We start from the raw sequence: 14,645 nt of genomic DNA, 5'->3' as shown, positions 1-14,645 counted from the left end.
CGGCTGACAAGGACAAAGAGGGCTGGGACTAGAACTGCTGTAGACAAGGAAAGCAGCCAGTGGAGAAGAGCGCATACGCCAAAGAACGTGGATGATGGAGCATAGGCGGGGAGGTAGGATGGAGGAAATCGCTCTGGGAAGAAAGGGTCTCTGTGTCTGAGAAAGGAAGAAATTGGCTGAAGATACACATTAGAGACAAGGTGAGGAAAATAGAGGGAGTTGCCTGAGGATGATTCTCCTCCCAGTCAAGTAGGCACCTGCTGAGAGAAAGGATAAGCCGAGATGAGGGAGATGATGATGGTTTGGGGCACAGAAAGGGAATGAAAGACAGACACTCACGGAGTGTCAGGAGCTAAAGTTGAAGTTTATCTCTCGCTACTTAAAAGCTGTAAGATAACGAATTGATCAGCAGGTGGCAGTGTCCGCGGAGGCTCGCATCCCGTCTGCCCTGGCGTTCAGGGCGGAAACAGTCGCCATGGTGACTTTCCGGCCTGCATCGCCTCTGCTTCCCTATCCCGGCTGACGTTGGACAACAAAGATGGCGGCAGGGACCAGCAATTATTGGGAAGGTGAGGGCGAGAAGGCCTCCGGGTGCGTCCCACGAGGGTGAGAGGGGCTGAGTGAGGACAGATCTTGGGAGAAGCAGCAGAGGAAAGAACCAGACCCCCGGAGCGGCCGAGCTGAGCAGCGGGGCTTGCCTAAGTGGGAGCCCCGGGGCCTTGGGGATACCGAACGGTCTGGGGCAGGGGTCTGGCCTGGCCGGGCCGTGTGAGCGGGACGTGGGGCAGGGGTTGGGCAGAGTGGACAGAGAGGGGATGTAGAGGAAGAGGGATCTGAATAGCCTGGGTAGAATTGTGTTGAGGGAGTAATGGAACTCGGACGAAGGGGCTTGGGGTACGAACTCTGAGAGGAAACGGATGTTGAGGGAGAAGATCCAGAGCCCGGGAGACTGGAGGAGTCAGCGCATTGGAGTTGAGGTCACTATTGGAAAACTGAGTGGGAAAAGAGAACGAGGAACTTGCATTCCAGTCCGTCGGAGGAAGTAGGAAGAGAATAGGAGACAGAATGTCACTTATTGGGTCCTCATGACAACTACAGGTTGGGGACTTCCAGGACTGGGTGTTTGAAGGAGGAGAAAATAACTTACCCTTCTGCTCCGGAGTCTAGAATCGGTTTTATTGAAAAAGTTGAGAGAACCTGTGTGAATTGCAGTACATTTGCTATACTTCTCCCACCAAAAAAACTTTCTTGTGATTTGACAAATGCGTTTATTTAATTCCTGAAAATATAGTCGGATGAAGTGAGCTTACGTAAAACTCATTCCTGGACCATGATGATCGACAAGAGCAGAGAAAGCTCACCTTTTTCTCCCAGCTGTTTCTTTGCTTTCCCGCCGCATAGAAACTACTTCCAAATTCCTTTGACCTGTTTCTATTGCTATCCACTGAAGCCTCTAGAAACCACAGTATTGTCATTGTCAGCCCCTTGGTCTAAGAAACTTAATTCTAAATTTATCCAGATTTGCCTATCATACTTTCAAAATGCTTTTACTTATGTTTCCTACTAGAGAAGACAATTATTCCAATCACAGAAAAGCATGCTTATAGTTTAAAACATGTATTACAATGCCCATTTGAAATGTGTGTACTAACTAGAAAACTTTTTTTTTGGGGGGGGCGGGGGGGACTCGCTCTGTCACCCAGGCTGGAGTGCAGTGGCGCTGTGGATCTCGGATCACTGCAGCCTCCGCCTCCTGCGTTCAAGAGATTCTCCTGCCTCAGCCTCCTGAGTAGCTGGGACTGCAGGCGCCCACCACCATGCCCGGCTAATTTTTTGTATTTTTAGTAGAGACAGGGTTTCACTGTGTTAGCTAGGATGGTCTTGATCTCCTGACCTCATGATCCGCCCGCCTCGGCCTCCCGAAGTGCTGGGATTACAGGCGTGAGCCACTGCGCCCAGCCTCAGTAAGTTTTTTAAAGGCGATTTTTGGCCAGGTTCGATGTCTCATGCCTGTAATTCTAGCACTTTGGGAGGCCCAGGCAGGAGGGTCACTGGAGCTTAGGAGTTCGAGAGCAGCCTGGGCAACATTGTGAGACCTCGTCTCTAATAACAGAAAAGAAAAAAAGAAAGAAAAAGGCAATTTTTATGGTAACTTTTTTTATTTATGTTCAATTGAGAAGTCGTTTTGGTCCGGGCGTGGTGGCTCACACCTGTAATCCCAGCACTTTGGAAGGCCAAGGTGGGTGGATCACTTGAGGTCAGGAGTTAAAGACTACCCTGGCCAACATGGTGAAACCCCGTCTTTACTAAAAATGCAAAAATTAGCCAGGTGTGGTGGTGTGTGCCTGTAGTCCCAGCTACTTGGGAGGTAGTTGAGGCATGAGAGTTGCTTGAACCCAGGAGGTGGAGTCTGCAGTGAGCCAAGGTCATGCCACTGCACTCCAGCCTGGGTGACAGAACAAGACTCCATCTCAAAAAAAAAAAAAAAAAAAAAAAAGATAAATCATTTTGCTATTATGAAAAGAAGTTCATAAGCCTAATAAAGCTTTGGAACATAAAAAGCAAAATCCCTTTCAAAAGAATAATGGCTTCTTTCTTATAACATTAACTGGTAAGTTGATAATGCTGGTCATAAACCATATTTTTAGTTCCTTTGTGATTTGTATTCTCTTCTTGTTTTTCTCTGAATTACAGAATTTTAGTTATTGCTATACAAATAGTTTCAGGAAGGGTAGAACAACATTTGTTTTCTAGCCATCTTTGGAGTAAAGCTGCAAAGTTGCATCTCCCATTACTATTTCCCTTCTTGCCCCCTCTGAAGTTTATAAGTGACTAATCTGCTTTGCTGGGCAAGTCCTTGGTTTCCTTCTTTTAAGACTTTTCTTTTCCTGTTTTTTTTTTTTTTTTTTGAGACATAGTTTTGTTCTTGTTACCCAGGCTGGAGTGCAATGGCGCAATCTTGGCTCACCGCAACCTCCGCCTCCCACGTTCAAGCGATTCTCCTGCCTCAGCCTTCTGAGTAGCTGGAATTACAGGCGTGTGCCACCACACCTGGCTAATTTTGTATTTTTAGTAGAGATAGGGATTCTTCATGTTGATCAGGCTGGTCTCAAACTCCCGACCTCAGGTGATCCGCCTGCCTTGGCCTCCCAAAGTGCTGGGATTACAGGCGTGTGCCACCGTGCCCAGCCAATGCTTTTCTTTATGGGGGTAACAAGATCAGTATATGATCATTTTCATAGTTTGTTTTCTTTAGAATGGTCCTGTGATTTTTGTGTCTACTTTTTATGTCTAATTATTTGTTGTTATAATTTTGTTAAAGATCTCAGGAAACAGGCTCGACAGCTGGAAAATGAACTTGACCTGAAACTAGTTTCCTTCAGCAAACTATGTACAAGTTACAGTCATAGCAGTACCCGAGATGGAAGACGCGACAGGTATAGGTATTACCAGATTCTGTCTCTTATGCCTTAACTGTGTTTTTAAAGCATTAAAAAATAAACTAAAATATACAACTTCTGTAAGTTGGTCTATTGGTGAATTTTTGGTGTTTTGTTTTGCCATTCATTGTTTTATTTGTTAGTGACTTATTAAAATTCTTCCGAATTCTCGAGACTAGCATTTATTTGGAATCCTTAGACAAAGATTGTTACAGTGTCAGAAGAAACCTGCTAGAACTTCAGAATAAGTTTGTATCAAAAATGTAAGTGTCTAATTCAGCCAGTGTAGGGAAAAGGTGGCTGATTTGCCCATGTGGTATGTATTTCTTGTGTTTTCCAATTGCTAAGTGGACCTGCGGATCTACCCAGGTGCAAGGTATACATACTGCTTTTCTGGTGTTTATTGTATTAGAGGGTATCTAATGCACTGTGTATCCTTGTTATTAATTATCAAAGCTATCTTTAATTTTGGTACTTTTTTGAAAAACTAGTATATTACCATATTAAATGTATGGAAAATATATTCTTATCTTTGAAGCTTATGCTCACTTTAAGTCATCCACTTGTTTCAAGAAAATATTGGGAGTAGCCAGGCACAGTGGATCATGCGTGTAATCCCAGGACTTTAGGAGGCCGAGGCAGATGGATCACTTGAGCCCAAGAGTTCAAGACTAGCCTGGGCAACATGGTGAAACCCTGTCTCTTAAAAAAGTAGAAGTAAAAAAAAATTTTTTTTACTTAGGCAATATTTAAGACGGTTACGAAGAATAATATCATGAATCCCCATGAGCCTATCTCCCATTTTAAAAAAAATGATACTCATTCCATTGAAGCCGCTTATGGCACCCCACTTTCTCCCACCCTATAATCGACATATATTCTTACTGCATGTTTGTATTCCTGAGCAATTCGTAGTATTCTATTATGTTATATAGTATGTATATAATATAGTTATTTTACAACTTTTTTTTCTTTAACATTTTTGAGATTCAGCTATGGATTCATTTAACTCTGGTATATTCATTTGTAATTCATATGTAGTATTTTATGACTGTATCACAGTTTAACCATTTGATGATGGCCATTGTTTCTAATTTTTGCTAATTAATAATAATAATTTTGATAGCTGACATAGAGTGTTCGTTATATGTTAGGTAAGAGCTTTCTATAAATGCTGCTGGGAACATTTTTACGCAGAATGTTTCTATATACCTAGTGGTGAAATTGCTGGTAGCAGCATTGTTGTTAATCCACACTTATTTTACATACTTTTTCAAAGATTAGAAGTGAGTAGGATATTTGTCAGCTAATAAAAACAATAGAATCTGAGCTTGGATTTGAATCTAGGTCTATCTCCAGAGCCCACACTCTAAACCCTACTATAGTGTGTACATTCGAACAAAAAGCTAATTTCAACACTATAGCCAAAGTACTATTTCTTTTTCGTAAGGACTCCTTGGTTGTAAAGGCAGCAAGGCCAACATCGACTCTAGGATCTAAAAATAAATTACTAACACATCAAATAGACTGCATTGCTTTGGGCTTGGCTTTATTTAGCAAGTAAAGAGAATGAAGAATGTTCTTTCTATGCATTTTCTATGTTCTGTGTGCTTCATGAACTAATACTTTTGTTATTCCTCTAAAGGAAAAACTATCTTGAAAACATTTCCTAAGAAATTCTACCACAAACTGAAACTGGCTTTGTAGAATTACCTCAGCCTAACTCCCCTTCTAAATAAAAACCTAAGGCCATGAGGATCAAGATTTGATGTGTATTTTAAAGTGTCTTGTTTGATGCCCAGGTTGGAAGCATGTCACAGTGAGTCAACTAAGCAATAACTAGAATATTATTTATTCCAGGAATCTTTCTTTCTTTTTTTTTTTTTTAACTTTCTGTATTTTGAGAACTTCAAGGTCTATGAATCATTACCCACCTATAAGATGAGTTAAATTTAACTGAATCCTAGTATTGTGAAGAATTAGTTTTTGGCCATTTCCCTTTACTCTTACACTGTCCTGATGAATATATGAATATAATGAGTATAGAATAACCAGTAGTAGAGATTGCTCTCGCGTTCATTCATTCATTCAACAGACATTTAATGAGCATCTACTATGTGCCAGGCTGTATACTAGGTGCTAGGCATATATCTATGAATAAGACAGAGCAGTTTTTTTCCTCCCTTCATGAAGCTTTAATTCTATTGGCATATTGTTCTTTTTCATAGATGTGGTAGAGGAGGAGTTATATTAGTAGTCTACAGAGCATTTACTTAATCTTTTTCATTTGCCACACCGAGGCACTGTCACAGGGTAGAACAAAGTATTCAGTAAGATTGGAGAGCATATTCATTGCCTGGGCATTTATCTGTGTCCAGTATAACTCTGATCTGTATTGAGCTGCTCATCAGATGCTAATACATACCTAAGCTGATGAAGGTTAGTGGTGTTTTGGAAAAGGCAAAAGAAACACTGAGGACAGGTGGGTTTAGAATTTGAATCTGTCAAACATAAGTTTCACTTGTAAAAAGATAGATTTTTGACTATTCAGATTTGAAAAGGCAATTTAACACAATTCTACAAGACAAAAGGATGATTGCATACTATAAGTGAAAATGTAGAAGATTAGTACCAAAGCATGCAGGACATGACTGTATATATTGGATTTAAAGCCAGTTCCTGAGTATTCGTTAGCTGGTTATCCAATCTGTGGATCATTTAAACCTCAATCTTATTTCCTGTTGGTAAGAGTCAAGGAAAGAAGAGAGAACTTAATGTTGAGGTTGAAGGAACCATAATTCCTTTGGGGTAAAAATGTAAAAGATTGTTTCTCACAGACCCTATATAACATAATCCATAATTCATTTTATGGCTCCTATTAATTACCTTATTATTTTAAGTATGTTTTAAAGGACTGCATTTGAGTAATGGATCCTCTTTATCTAAACTTCTTTTTAGTTCTGATACAACACCCCTTTTAAATGGATCAAGCCAGGACAGAATGTTTGAGACAATGGCGATTGAGATTGAGCAACTTTTGGCAAGGGTAAGTGCTTTCTGTTAAATGGCTATTTTGCAAATAACTGTATACTTGTTAGATAGGATCCTGGATTATATTGAGACAGACATGTTTATTGAAATTATCCATTCCATTCAAGATGTGTACCTCCCCACACCACTTGAATTTTGATGACAGCCATTCTCAGGTGATATGATGTTATCTTGGTCTTTATGGATTATGTGGGGGAATGCTGAATTCTTACTTGCTATCTTGTTTGTTTTTTGTTTTGTTTTGTGTTGTTTTGCTGTCAACCGAAAGGGCATATAGGCAAATAATTTGTTTTTAGCTGTTTATAGTGCTTAGTGAAATATTTTGATTTTTTTTTCTTTATTTCTAGCTTACAGGGGTAAATGATAAAATGGCAGAATATACCAACAGTGCAGGTGTCCCCTCCTTGAATGCAGCCCTGATGTATACATTACAGCGGCATAGAGACATATTGCAGGTAATATATTGGGCTCGAGACGTTTTCATTATCACAGGAGTTCGGGTTTTTTGTTTTTTAATCCCTGCATTGGATATGTGCACATATATTTAAAAGGACAAAGAGAAAAATCTGAGAAAATAAATGCCATGCTATAGGGACTTGTTTTACTTTTTTTTTTGGTCACCATTATAAAATTCTGAAAATAATAGCTCTTGCTATTTCCTGGCGAAGTTGAGTAATATTCATCACTGGGTACATATACTTCCACTCTGGTAGACCTAGCTAGCTAGCTGTAACAGTGAAATAGCCAATGGTCATGTATAGACAATAACATGGTGGGTAAGAGTGTACTTTAATCTGGCTTTGAAGATAATATGGAGGGGTATGATTTACTATACTTAGTATATTGTTTGAGAAAACAGTAAATGTGTATGTGCCAATAAAACTAAATAAACTTTTAAAGATTTAAATGGAGGATATGTTAAAAATATAGTAGTACAAGTAGGAAGGCAATTTTTTTTTTTTTAAGATGGGGTTTCTCTGTCACTCAGGCTGGAGTGCAGTAGTACAGTCACAGCTCACTGCAGCCTCAACCTCCCAAGCTCAAACAATCCTCCTACCTCAGCGTCCCGAGTATCTGGGACCACAAGCACATGCCACCACGCCTGGCTAATTTTTTAAAAGCTTTTGCAGAGACAGGTCCTTGCCATGTTGCCCAGGCTGGTCTCTAACTCCTGTGTTCATGAGGTTTTGCTATATTGCCCAGGCTGGTCTCTAACTCCTGTGTTCACAGGTTTTTGCTATGTTGCCCAGGCTGTTCTCTTAACTCCTGCGTATAGGCAATCCACCCACCTTGGCCTTCCAAAGTGCTAGAATTATAGGCATGAGCCGCTGTACCCAGCCACAAATATTTTTAATGTTGAGAAAAGTCAGCAACTATTTCTAATTTTAAAAACTGTTTTTAAAAGTAGGAATAGATGGCCGGGCGCAGTGGCTCGTGCCTGTAATCCCAGCACTTTGGGAAGCCGAGGCAGGTGGATCACCTGAGGTCGAGAGTTGGAGACCAGCCTGGCCAACATGGCAAAACCCTGTCTCTACTAAAAGTACAAAAATAAGCTGGGCATAGTGGTGGGTGCCTATAATCCCAGCTACTTGTGAGGCTGAGGCAGGAGAAGCTTGAACCCAGGAGCCGGAGATTGCGGTGAGCTGAGATTGCGCCACTGCACTCCAGCCTGGACTACAAGAGTGAAACTCTGTCTAAAAAAAAAAAAAAAAAAAAAGTAGGAATAGATACTTTAATACAAAAATATATTATCGGGTTAAAAGCTAGCATTGTGTTTAAAGAGAAAGCAATAAAAACATTCCCATTGTATGAAATAAGACAAGGATACCCATGATCACTACAAATGTATAATGTTGTTTTTTAAGTTCTTGATGGTGCAATTAGACAGTAAAAAGAAATGAAATGTGTGCTAGGCATGGTGGCTCACACCTCTTATCCCAGCACTTTGGAAGTCTGAGGTGGGCGGATCTTTTGAGGTCAGGAGTTGGAGACCAGCCTGGCCAACAGGGTGAAACCCCTTCTCTACTAAAAATACAAAAATTAGCGGGGACGTGGTGGTGGGTGCCTGTTATCCCAGCTACTTGGGAGGCTGAGGCAGGAGAATAGCTTGAACCCTTGAACCTGGGAGGTGGAGGTTGCAGTGAGCCGAGATTGTGCCACCGCACTCCAGCCTGGGCAACAGAGTGACTGTCTCAAAAAAAAAGAAAAAAATGAAGTAAATATTGGAAAGGAAGAGGCAAAATTTCTGTGAGGTAGCAGGATAAAATTATATGTCTAGTACATGCAAGAAAATTACCTGATAAAAAGTTAGAAACAATTAAATTCAGTAAGATTGTAGATTACAAAATGAATACATAAAAGCAAATAGTTTTCCTACTATGATAGGAAATAAATGATAACCTGTTAGAAAATATAATGGAAGAAACTATAAATCATTTATATATGAATTAAATAAGAAATGTGTAGGACTTGTATGTGCAAAATTCTACTGAGGGACATAGAACAAGATTTAAGTAAAGGAGGCCGGGCGCGGTGGCTCACGCTTGTAATCCCAGCACTTTGGGAGGCCGAGGCGGGCAGATCACGAGGTCAGGAGATCGAGACCACGGTGAAACCCTGTCTCTACTAAAAATACAAAAAATTAGCCGGGCGTGGTGGCGGGCGCCTGTAGTCCCAGCTACTCGGAGAGGCTGAGGCAGGAGAATGGCGTGAACCCGGGAGGCGGAGCTTGCAGTGAGCCGAGATCACGCCACTGCACTCCAGCCTGGGCGACAGAGCGAGACTCCGTCTCAAAAAAAAAAAAAAAAAAAAAAAGATTTAAGTAAAGGAAAGAATCATTCTGTTTTTGGATAGGAAGACTTTCATCTAAATTGCATGACATCCCAGTGGAAACAGCAGGGTTGTGTCGTTGTTTAATTAAAAACAAATGACATAATGACACCAAAGTTCATTTGGAATCATAGACATACAAGAACAACCAGGAAAACAACCTGAAAATGAAGATAAGTGGTAGAGGGTTGCTAGTTCTACCAGATCTTAAAACCTGTTAAAAAGCTGGAATAGTTAAGACAGTTTGATACTAGAGAAAAATAAATAAATAAAAACAATTAAACAGAGTAGAGTTTATATGTAGACCCAATTATGTTTGGAAATTTTTAGTTTCTGATAAAGATGTTGTTTAAAATCAGTGGGGCAAAGAGAAATTATAAAATAAATAGAACTATAACCATTGCCTAATTATTCAGGGATTTAAAAAAAACAATTGTATCTCAATCCTCACATCCAGAACAAACTCCAAATGGATCCAAGAAGTATAGAAAAAGAAACCATAAAGCAGAGGTGAAATTTATACACTTTTGAGAAGAAAGGACTTTCTAAATAAGACTTGATACTGGAAACCGTAACGAATGGCTAATTTGCTTACTACACAGAGAAATAATAGAAATAAGAAAAAGGCAGTAGGAAAATGGACAAAGGATATAAAATTGCTTACAAAAAAATGAGTGGCCAAAACTATAAAAACATTTTCAGCAGTATTTCCAAATAAAAATACAGAAATCTAAAAGAGGTGATTTTTCACATGTCAGATTAGCAAATGTTGAAACATTTATAACCCATTATTGGCAAGAGTAAAAATAAAAAAAGGGCACTCGTATATTACTGGTGGGAACATAAATTGATGTAATGTTTATAGAAGGCAGTTTAGCACTACCAGAATTTAAATGAATGTAAGATTCTTTGATCCAGTTATTCTTTTTTTTTTTTTTTTTTTTGAGACGGAGTCTCACTCTATTGTCCAGGCTGGAGTATTGGAGTGCAGTGGTGCGATCTCAGCTCACTGCAGCCTCCACCTCCCGGGTTCAAGCGATTCTTCTGCCTCGGCCTCCCGAGTAGCAGGAACTACAGGCATGCGCCACCACGCCCAGCTAATTTTTGTATTTTTAGTAGAGATGGGGTTTCATCATATTGGTCAAGCTGGTCTCAAACTCCTGATGTCATGATCCACCCACCTTGGCCTCCCAAAGTGCTGGGATTACAGGCATGAGCCACCGTGCCCAGCCCTGATCCAATTATTCTATTGCTAGGCATTTACTCCTTTTTTTTTAAGCTCTGTTGAACTTAATAGACATTTACTCTTTAAATATACTTTTTTTTTTTGAGACAGAGTCTCACTCTGTCACCCAGGCTGGAGTACAGTGGCGCGGTCTCGGCTCACTGCAACCTCTGCCTCCTGGGTTCACACCATTCTCCTGCCTCAGCCTCCCGAGTAGCTGGGACTACAGGTGCCCGCCACCACGCCCGGCTAATTTTTTGTATTTTTATTAGAGACGGGGTTTCACCGTGTTAGCCAGGATGGTCTCGATCTCTTGAGCTCATGATCCACCTGCCTCGGCCTCCCAAAGTGTTGGGGTTACAGGCATGAGCCACCGTGCCTGGCCTAAATATACTTTTTTTTTAAATAAAAGAGTTCAGTTAAAAAAAAAATATAAGAATGTTTATTGGCAGTATTTTTTCTTTTTTTGAAACAGAGTCTCGCTCTGTTGCCTAGGCTGGAGTGCCGTGGTATGATCTCAACTCACTGTAACCTCTGCCTCCCAAGTTCAAGCGATTCTCCTGCCTCAGCCTCCCGAGCAAAGTAGCTGGGACTACAGGTGCGTGCCACCATGCTGGCTAAGTTTTGTGTTTTTAGTAGAGACAGGGTTTCGCCATGTTGGCCAGGCTGGTCTCGAACTTGTGACCTCTAGTGATCCGCCCACCTCAGCCTTCCAAAGGGCCGGGATTACAGGCATGAGCCACCCTGCCTGGCTCTTGCAGTATTTTTAATAGCAAACAAAATGAAAACAACTAAAGTGTTTATCAGTAGGAAATTTATTAAATTGTGATAGTCATAAGATAATATTCTATGCAGCTATTAAAAAGAATGATGTAGATTTCTTTTTCCTAGTATGGAAAGATTGCTTGATACTTTATGAAGTACAAAAAGCAAGGTGTACATCAGAATATACATTATGACTTATTTAGCAAAGTTAAAGAAATAATAGATAAGCTTGTATATGTAAAAACATATTTCCTGGCCAGGCGCAGTGGCTCACACCTGTAATCCCAGCATTTTGGGAGGCCAATGTGGGTGGAACTCTTGAGGTCAGGAGTTCAAGACCAGCCTGGCCAACATAGTGAAACTCCACCTCTACTAAAAATACAAAAATTAGCTGGATGTAGTGACACGCTCCTGTAGTCCCAGTACTAGGGAGGCCGAGGCACTAGAATCGCTTGAACCCGGGCAGGTGGAGGTTGCAGTGAGCTGAGATGGCACCACTATACTCCAGCCTGAGCGACAGAGCAAGACTCTTGTCTCCAAAAAAAAAAAAGAAAATAATAATTTCCTGGAAGAAAATACAAAATGATGGTAACGGTTATGAGGTATGGAGCAGAATGTTTTGTTTTCCTTTGTTTCACCTTTATTTCTTTTGGTGCTCTTTTAATATTCTCCATGTTTATGTGTTACTTTTGTTCTTTAAAAGGTCAGCAGGGACTCTGTGGGAGACAAGATTTTGATTTTCTTCTTTGTCTACATCTCTGAATTTATGAAAAGTGATGAAATGCTTTTAACAGTGGTACAAAAATAATAGAAAATGTTTAAAGATTATTTTTTTCCTTATAATTCTCTTGATTCTGTTCTTTTTTGTTTAGGAATTAAATTTTTTGTGAGAGCTCCAAAATGATGAAATTTGAAAATAAGCTCTATTAAGTATACCACTAAGTAGAAAGAGCCTCTCAAGTTTTCTCCTAGACTATTTGAAGTTATTTTATCTCAGAATTTTTTTCTTCTTAATTCTGCCTCATAAGACAAAAGTACTAGGAGGTACAAAGGATAGTGATTTAATGGCACTGTTTCCCTAGCACTGAATTATTTTCATTTGAAAGAAGTTGGTCACTCTTCAGGAAAGTAATTTTAAAGTTATTTTTACCTTTGGTTAATTTGATTTCTTAAATAGCAGTTTTCTTGACAAATTTACAGTGTGATGATGATACATAACTGGTTCAGTGAGATGAAAATCCGTAATTAGCTTCTGTTGAGACTGGATGTTGATTTATTACAGGATTATACACATGAATTCCATAAAACCAAAGCAAACTTTATGGCAATACGGGAAAGGGAGAATCTCATGGGATCAGTACGAAAAGATATTGAGTAAGTCGCCTTTTATATTATGTTGTAGAATATTTATTCACATTTGGCTTTAGGATATGTTCCTGGTTAATTGCAAATTGAGTGGCAGAACCATGGTTGAGATTTCAGGGTTTCCAATTCCCATTTCACTGTCTTTATAACATTGCTGCTACAGTGTCATCCTAATCTACTTTTCCATTTTTATCTCATGCTTCCTCTTACTTTATCATTGGCTCCTGCCAACCTTGACTTTCCTGTCTTAATTCCAAGTCCAGCTTAGATGGTTCTTCATGGTTCTCTGATCTCTTACCTCCCACCCTAAGAATTATGACGTTATTTTTATGATCCTCTGCAGATGTGTCAGAGAAAAAAAAATTCTTTAATTGTAACATTATCAGTAACTGAAGCTCTCCATGTTTCTCTTCCTGATTATCACCTGTCCCCTGGCCCTCTCTCTTGTCCCAACAGTTATATATTACAAACAATAATATGTACAAACTCATAGCCTTATGTTAAATTATTTAAGGACTCCCAACATTCTCATACTGATCTCAATCTATAATTTTAAATATTTTTTTCTTCTGTCCCTTCACTTCACCTTCAGTGATCTATTCTAGTATTTCATATGCATTTTTGGAAATTTTTTTACAGCTGAACACTACCGACAAAGTTAAGTCCCATGGGTGTCTCATTGAAGCTGAAGATGTTCCAATTTGGAGCCATCTACTGATACTTGTCATTGTCTCACTTGTGATAAATATGATAAATTATGTGATACGTTTTATAAACTATGATACACATTTATGGTAAACTATATATTATGTGTGATCTCAGAAACACTTTCCTAGAGATCCTTTATTTTGTTGTAACAGTAACAGTTTCAACAGTAAGACTGTTGTAATATTTTCAGTCCTTCAGGACATTTAAGTCTTTTGTTTAATTTCCATATAGTCCATTTATACATACATTTTGAGGAGTGCATTGGGAACCCACATAGGGGATGGTCTTTAATGTATAGACATTGAGCCCCCCCATAATTTGTGGGAATCACTAGAATGCAACCCATTGTAATAACTTGCTTTTTGAAAAATGGCCATAAAAGATACGTTCATCTGTTCATTAAACTGTCTCCTGAGTATCAACTCCGAGTTAGTCACAGCAGAAGGTAGAAATGAAAAGACTGGCCAGGCGCGGTGGCTCACGCCTGTAATCCCAGCACTTTGGGAGGCTGAGGCAGGCGGATCACTTGGGGCCAGTAGTTCAAGATCAGCCTGGCCAACATGGTGAAACCCCATCTCTACTAAAAATATAAAAATTAGCTGGGCGTAGTTGTAGGCACCTGCAATCCCAGCCACTCGGGAGGCTGAGGCAGGAGAATTGGTTTAACCTGGGATGTGGAGGTTGTAGTGAGCTGTGATCGTGCCACTGCACTCTAGCCTGGGTGACAGAGCAAGACTCTGTCTAAAAAAAAAAAAAGAAATGAACAGACCAATGTGGCCCTGTAGGAGTTTAGAATCTAGATGCTAGAGGAAAGTATATGTAGTAGTTTACACAGTATTTTTTGATGTATTGTATTTTTTGGCCTCATAGCAATCTTTTGGTTAAGATAGAAATTATCAGTCTCATTTTACAAAACTAGATATTGAGACACTTGTCTGAGGTGAAGTGGCTATGAAATGATTCAGTATAGATTTAAATCCAAGTCATCAGTCTCCCGAGTCCAATGTGTTCTTGGTTATATTATTCTGCTTTCCTCGGTGGTGTTTTCTCCTGTGCTTTGCACAGTAGCACTGCCTTTCAGCCAGTATTTCAGTTTTAACAGCATGACCCTCTTTTGTGTTACTGTAGTATTTGCACACTTAACTTGAATTTTAAAAACTTTGGGCTGGGCATGGTGGCCCGTGCTTATGAAATCCTAGTACTTTGGGAGGCCGAGACAGGTGGATCACTTGAGCTCAGGAGTTCAAGGCCAGCTTGGCCAA

At 39.8% G+C, this 14,645-nt stretch overlaps 1 protein-coding gene across 6 annotated transcripts in view; it reads left to right on the top strand.

Annotated features, from left to right (window-relative positions):
• The first annotated feature begins 482 nt into the window (after positions 1-482).
• Positions 483-14,645, top strand: part of GOSR1 (golgi SNAP receptor complex member 1) — a 47,235-nt gene continuing 33,072 nt past the window's right edge. For 2 of the 6 annotated variants that reach the window (XM_032163100.1, XM_032163098.2), the window contains exons 1-5: positions 483-569; positions 3,323-3,443; positions 6,399-6,486; positions 6,839-6,946; positions 12,593-12,684. In XM_032163100.1, coding sequence (XP_032018991.1) covers positions 539-569; positions 3,323-3,443; positions 6,399-6,486; positions 6,839-6,946; positions 12,593-12,684 — 440 coding nt within the window. In that variant the 5' untranslated portion in view covers positions 483-538. Of the gene's footprint in view, positions 592-3,322; positions 3,444-5,085; positions 5,260-6,398; positions 6,487-6,838; positions 6,947-12,592; positions 12,685-14,645 lie in introns of all 6 variants that reach the window. The other 4 variants (XM_032163101.2, XM_058445296.1, XM_032163099.1 and 1 more) reach the window with 4 other exon arrangements.

This window comes from Hylobates moloch, unplaced genomic scaffold, assembly GCF_009828535.3.
Source record: "Hylobates moloch isolate HMO894 unplaced genomic scaffold, HMol_V3 SCAFFOLD_10, whole genome shotgun sequence".
Lineage (NCBI taxonomy): Eukaryota > Metazoa > Chordata > Mammalia > Primates > Hylobatidae > Hylobates > Hylobates moloch.
The sequence above is the reverse complement of the archived record's forward strand: the minus strand, read 5'-3'. Positions and strand labels throughout refer to the sequence as shown.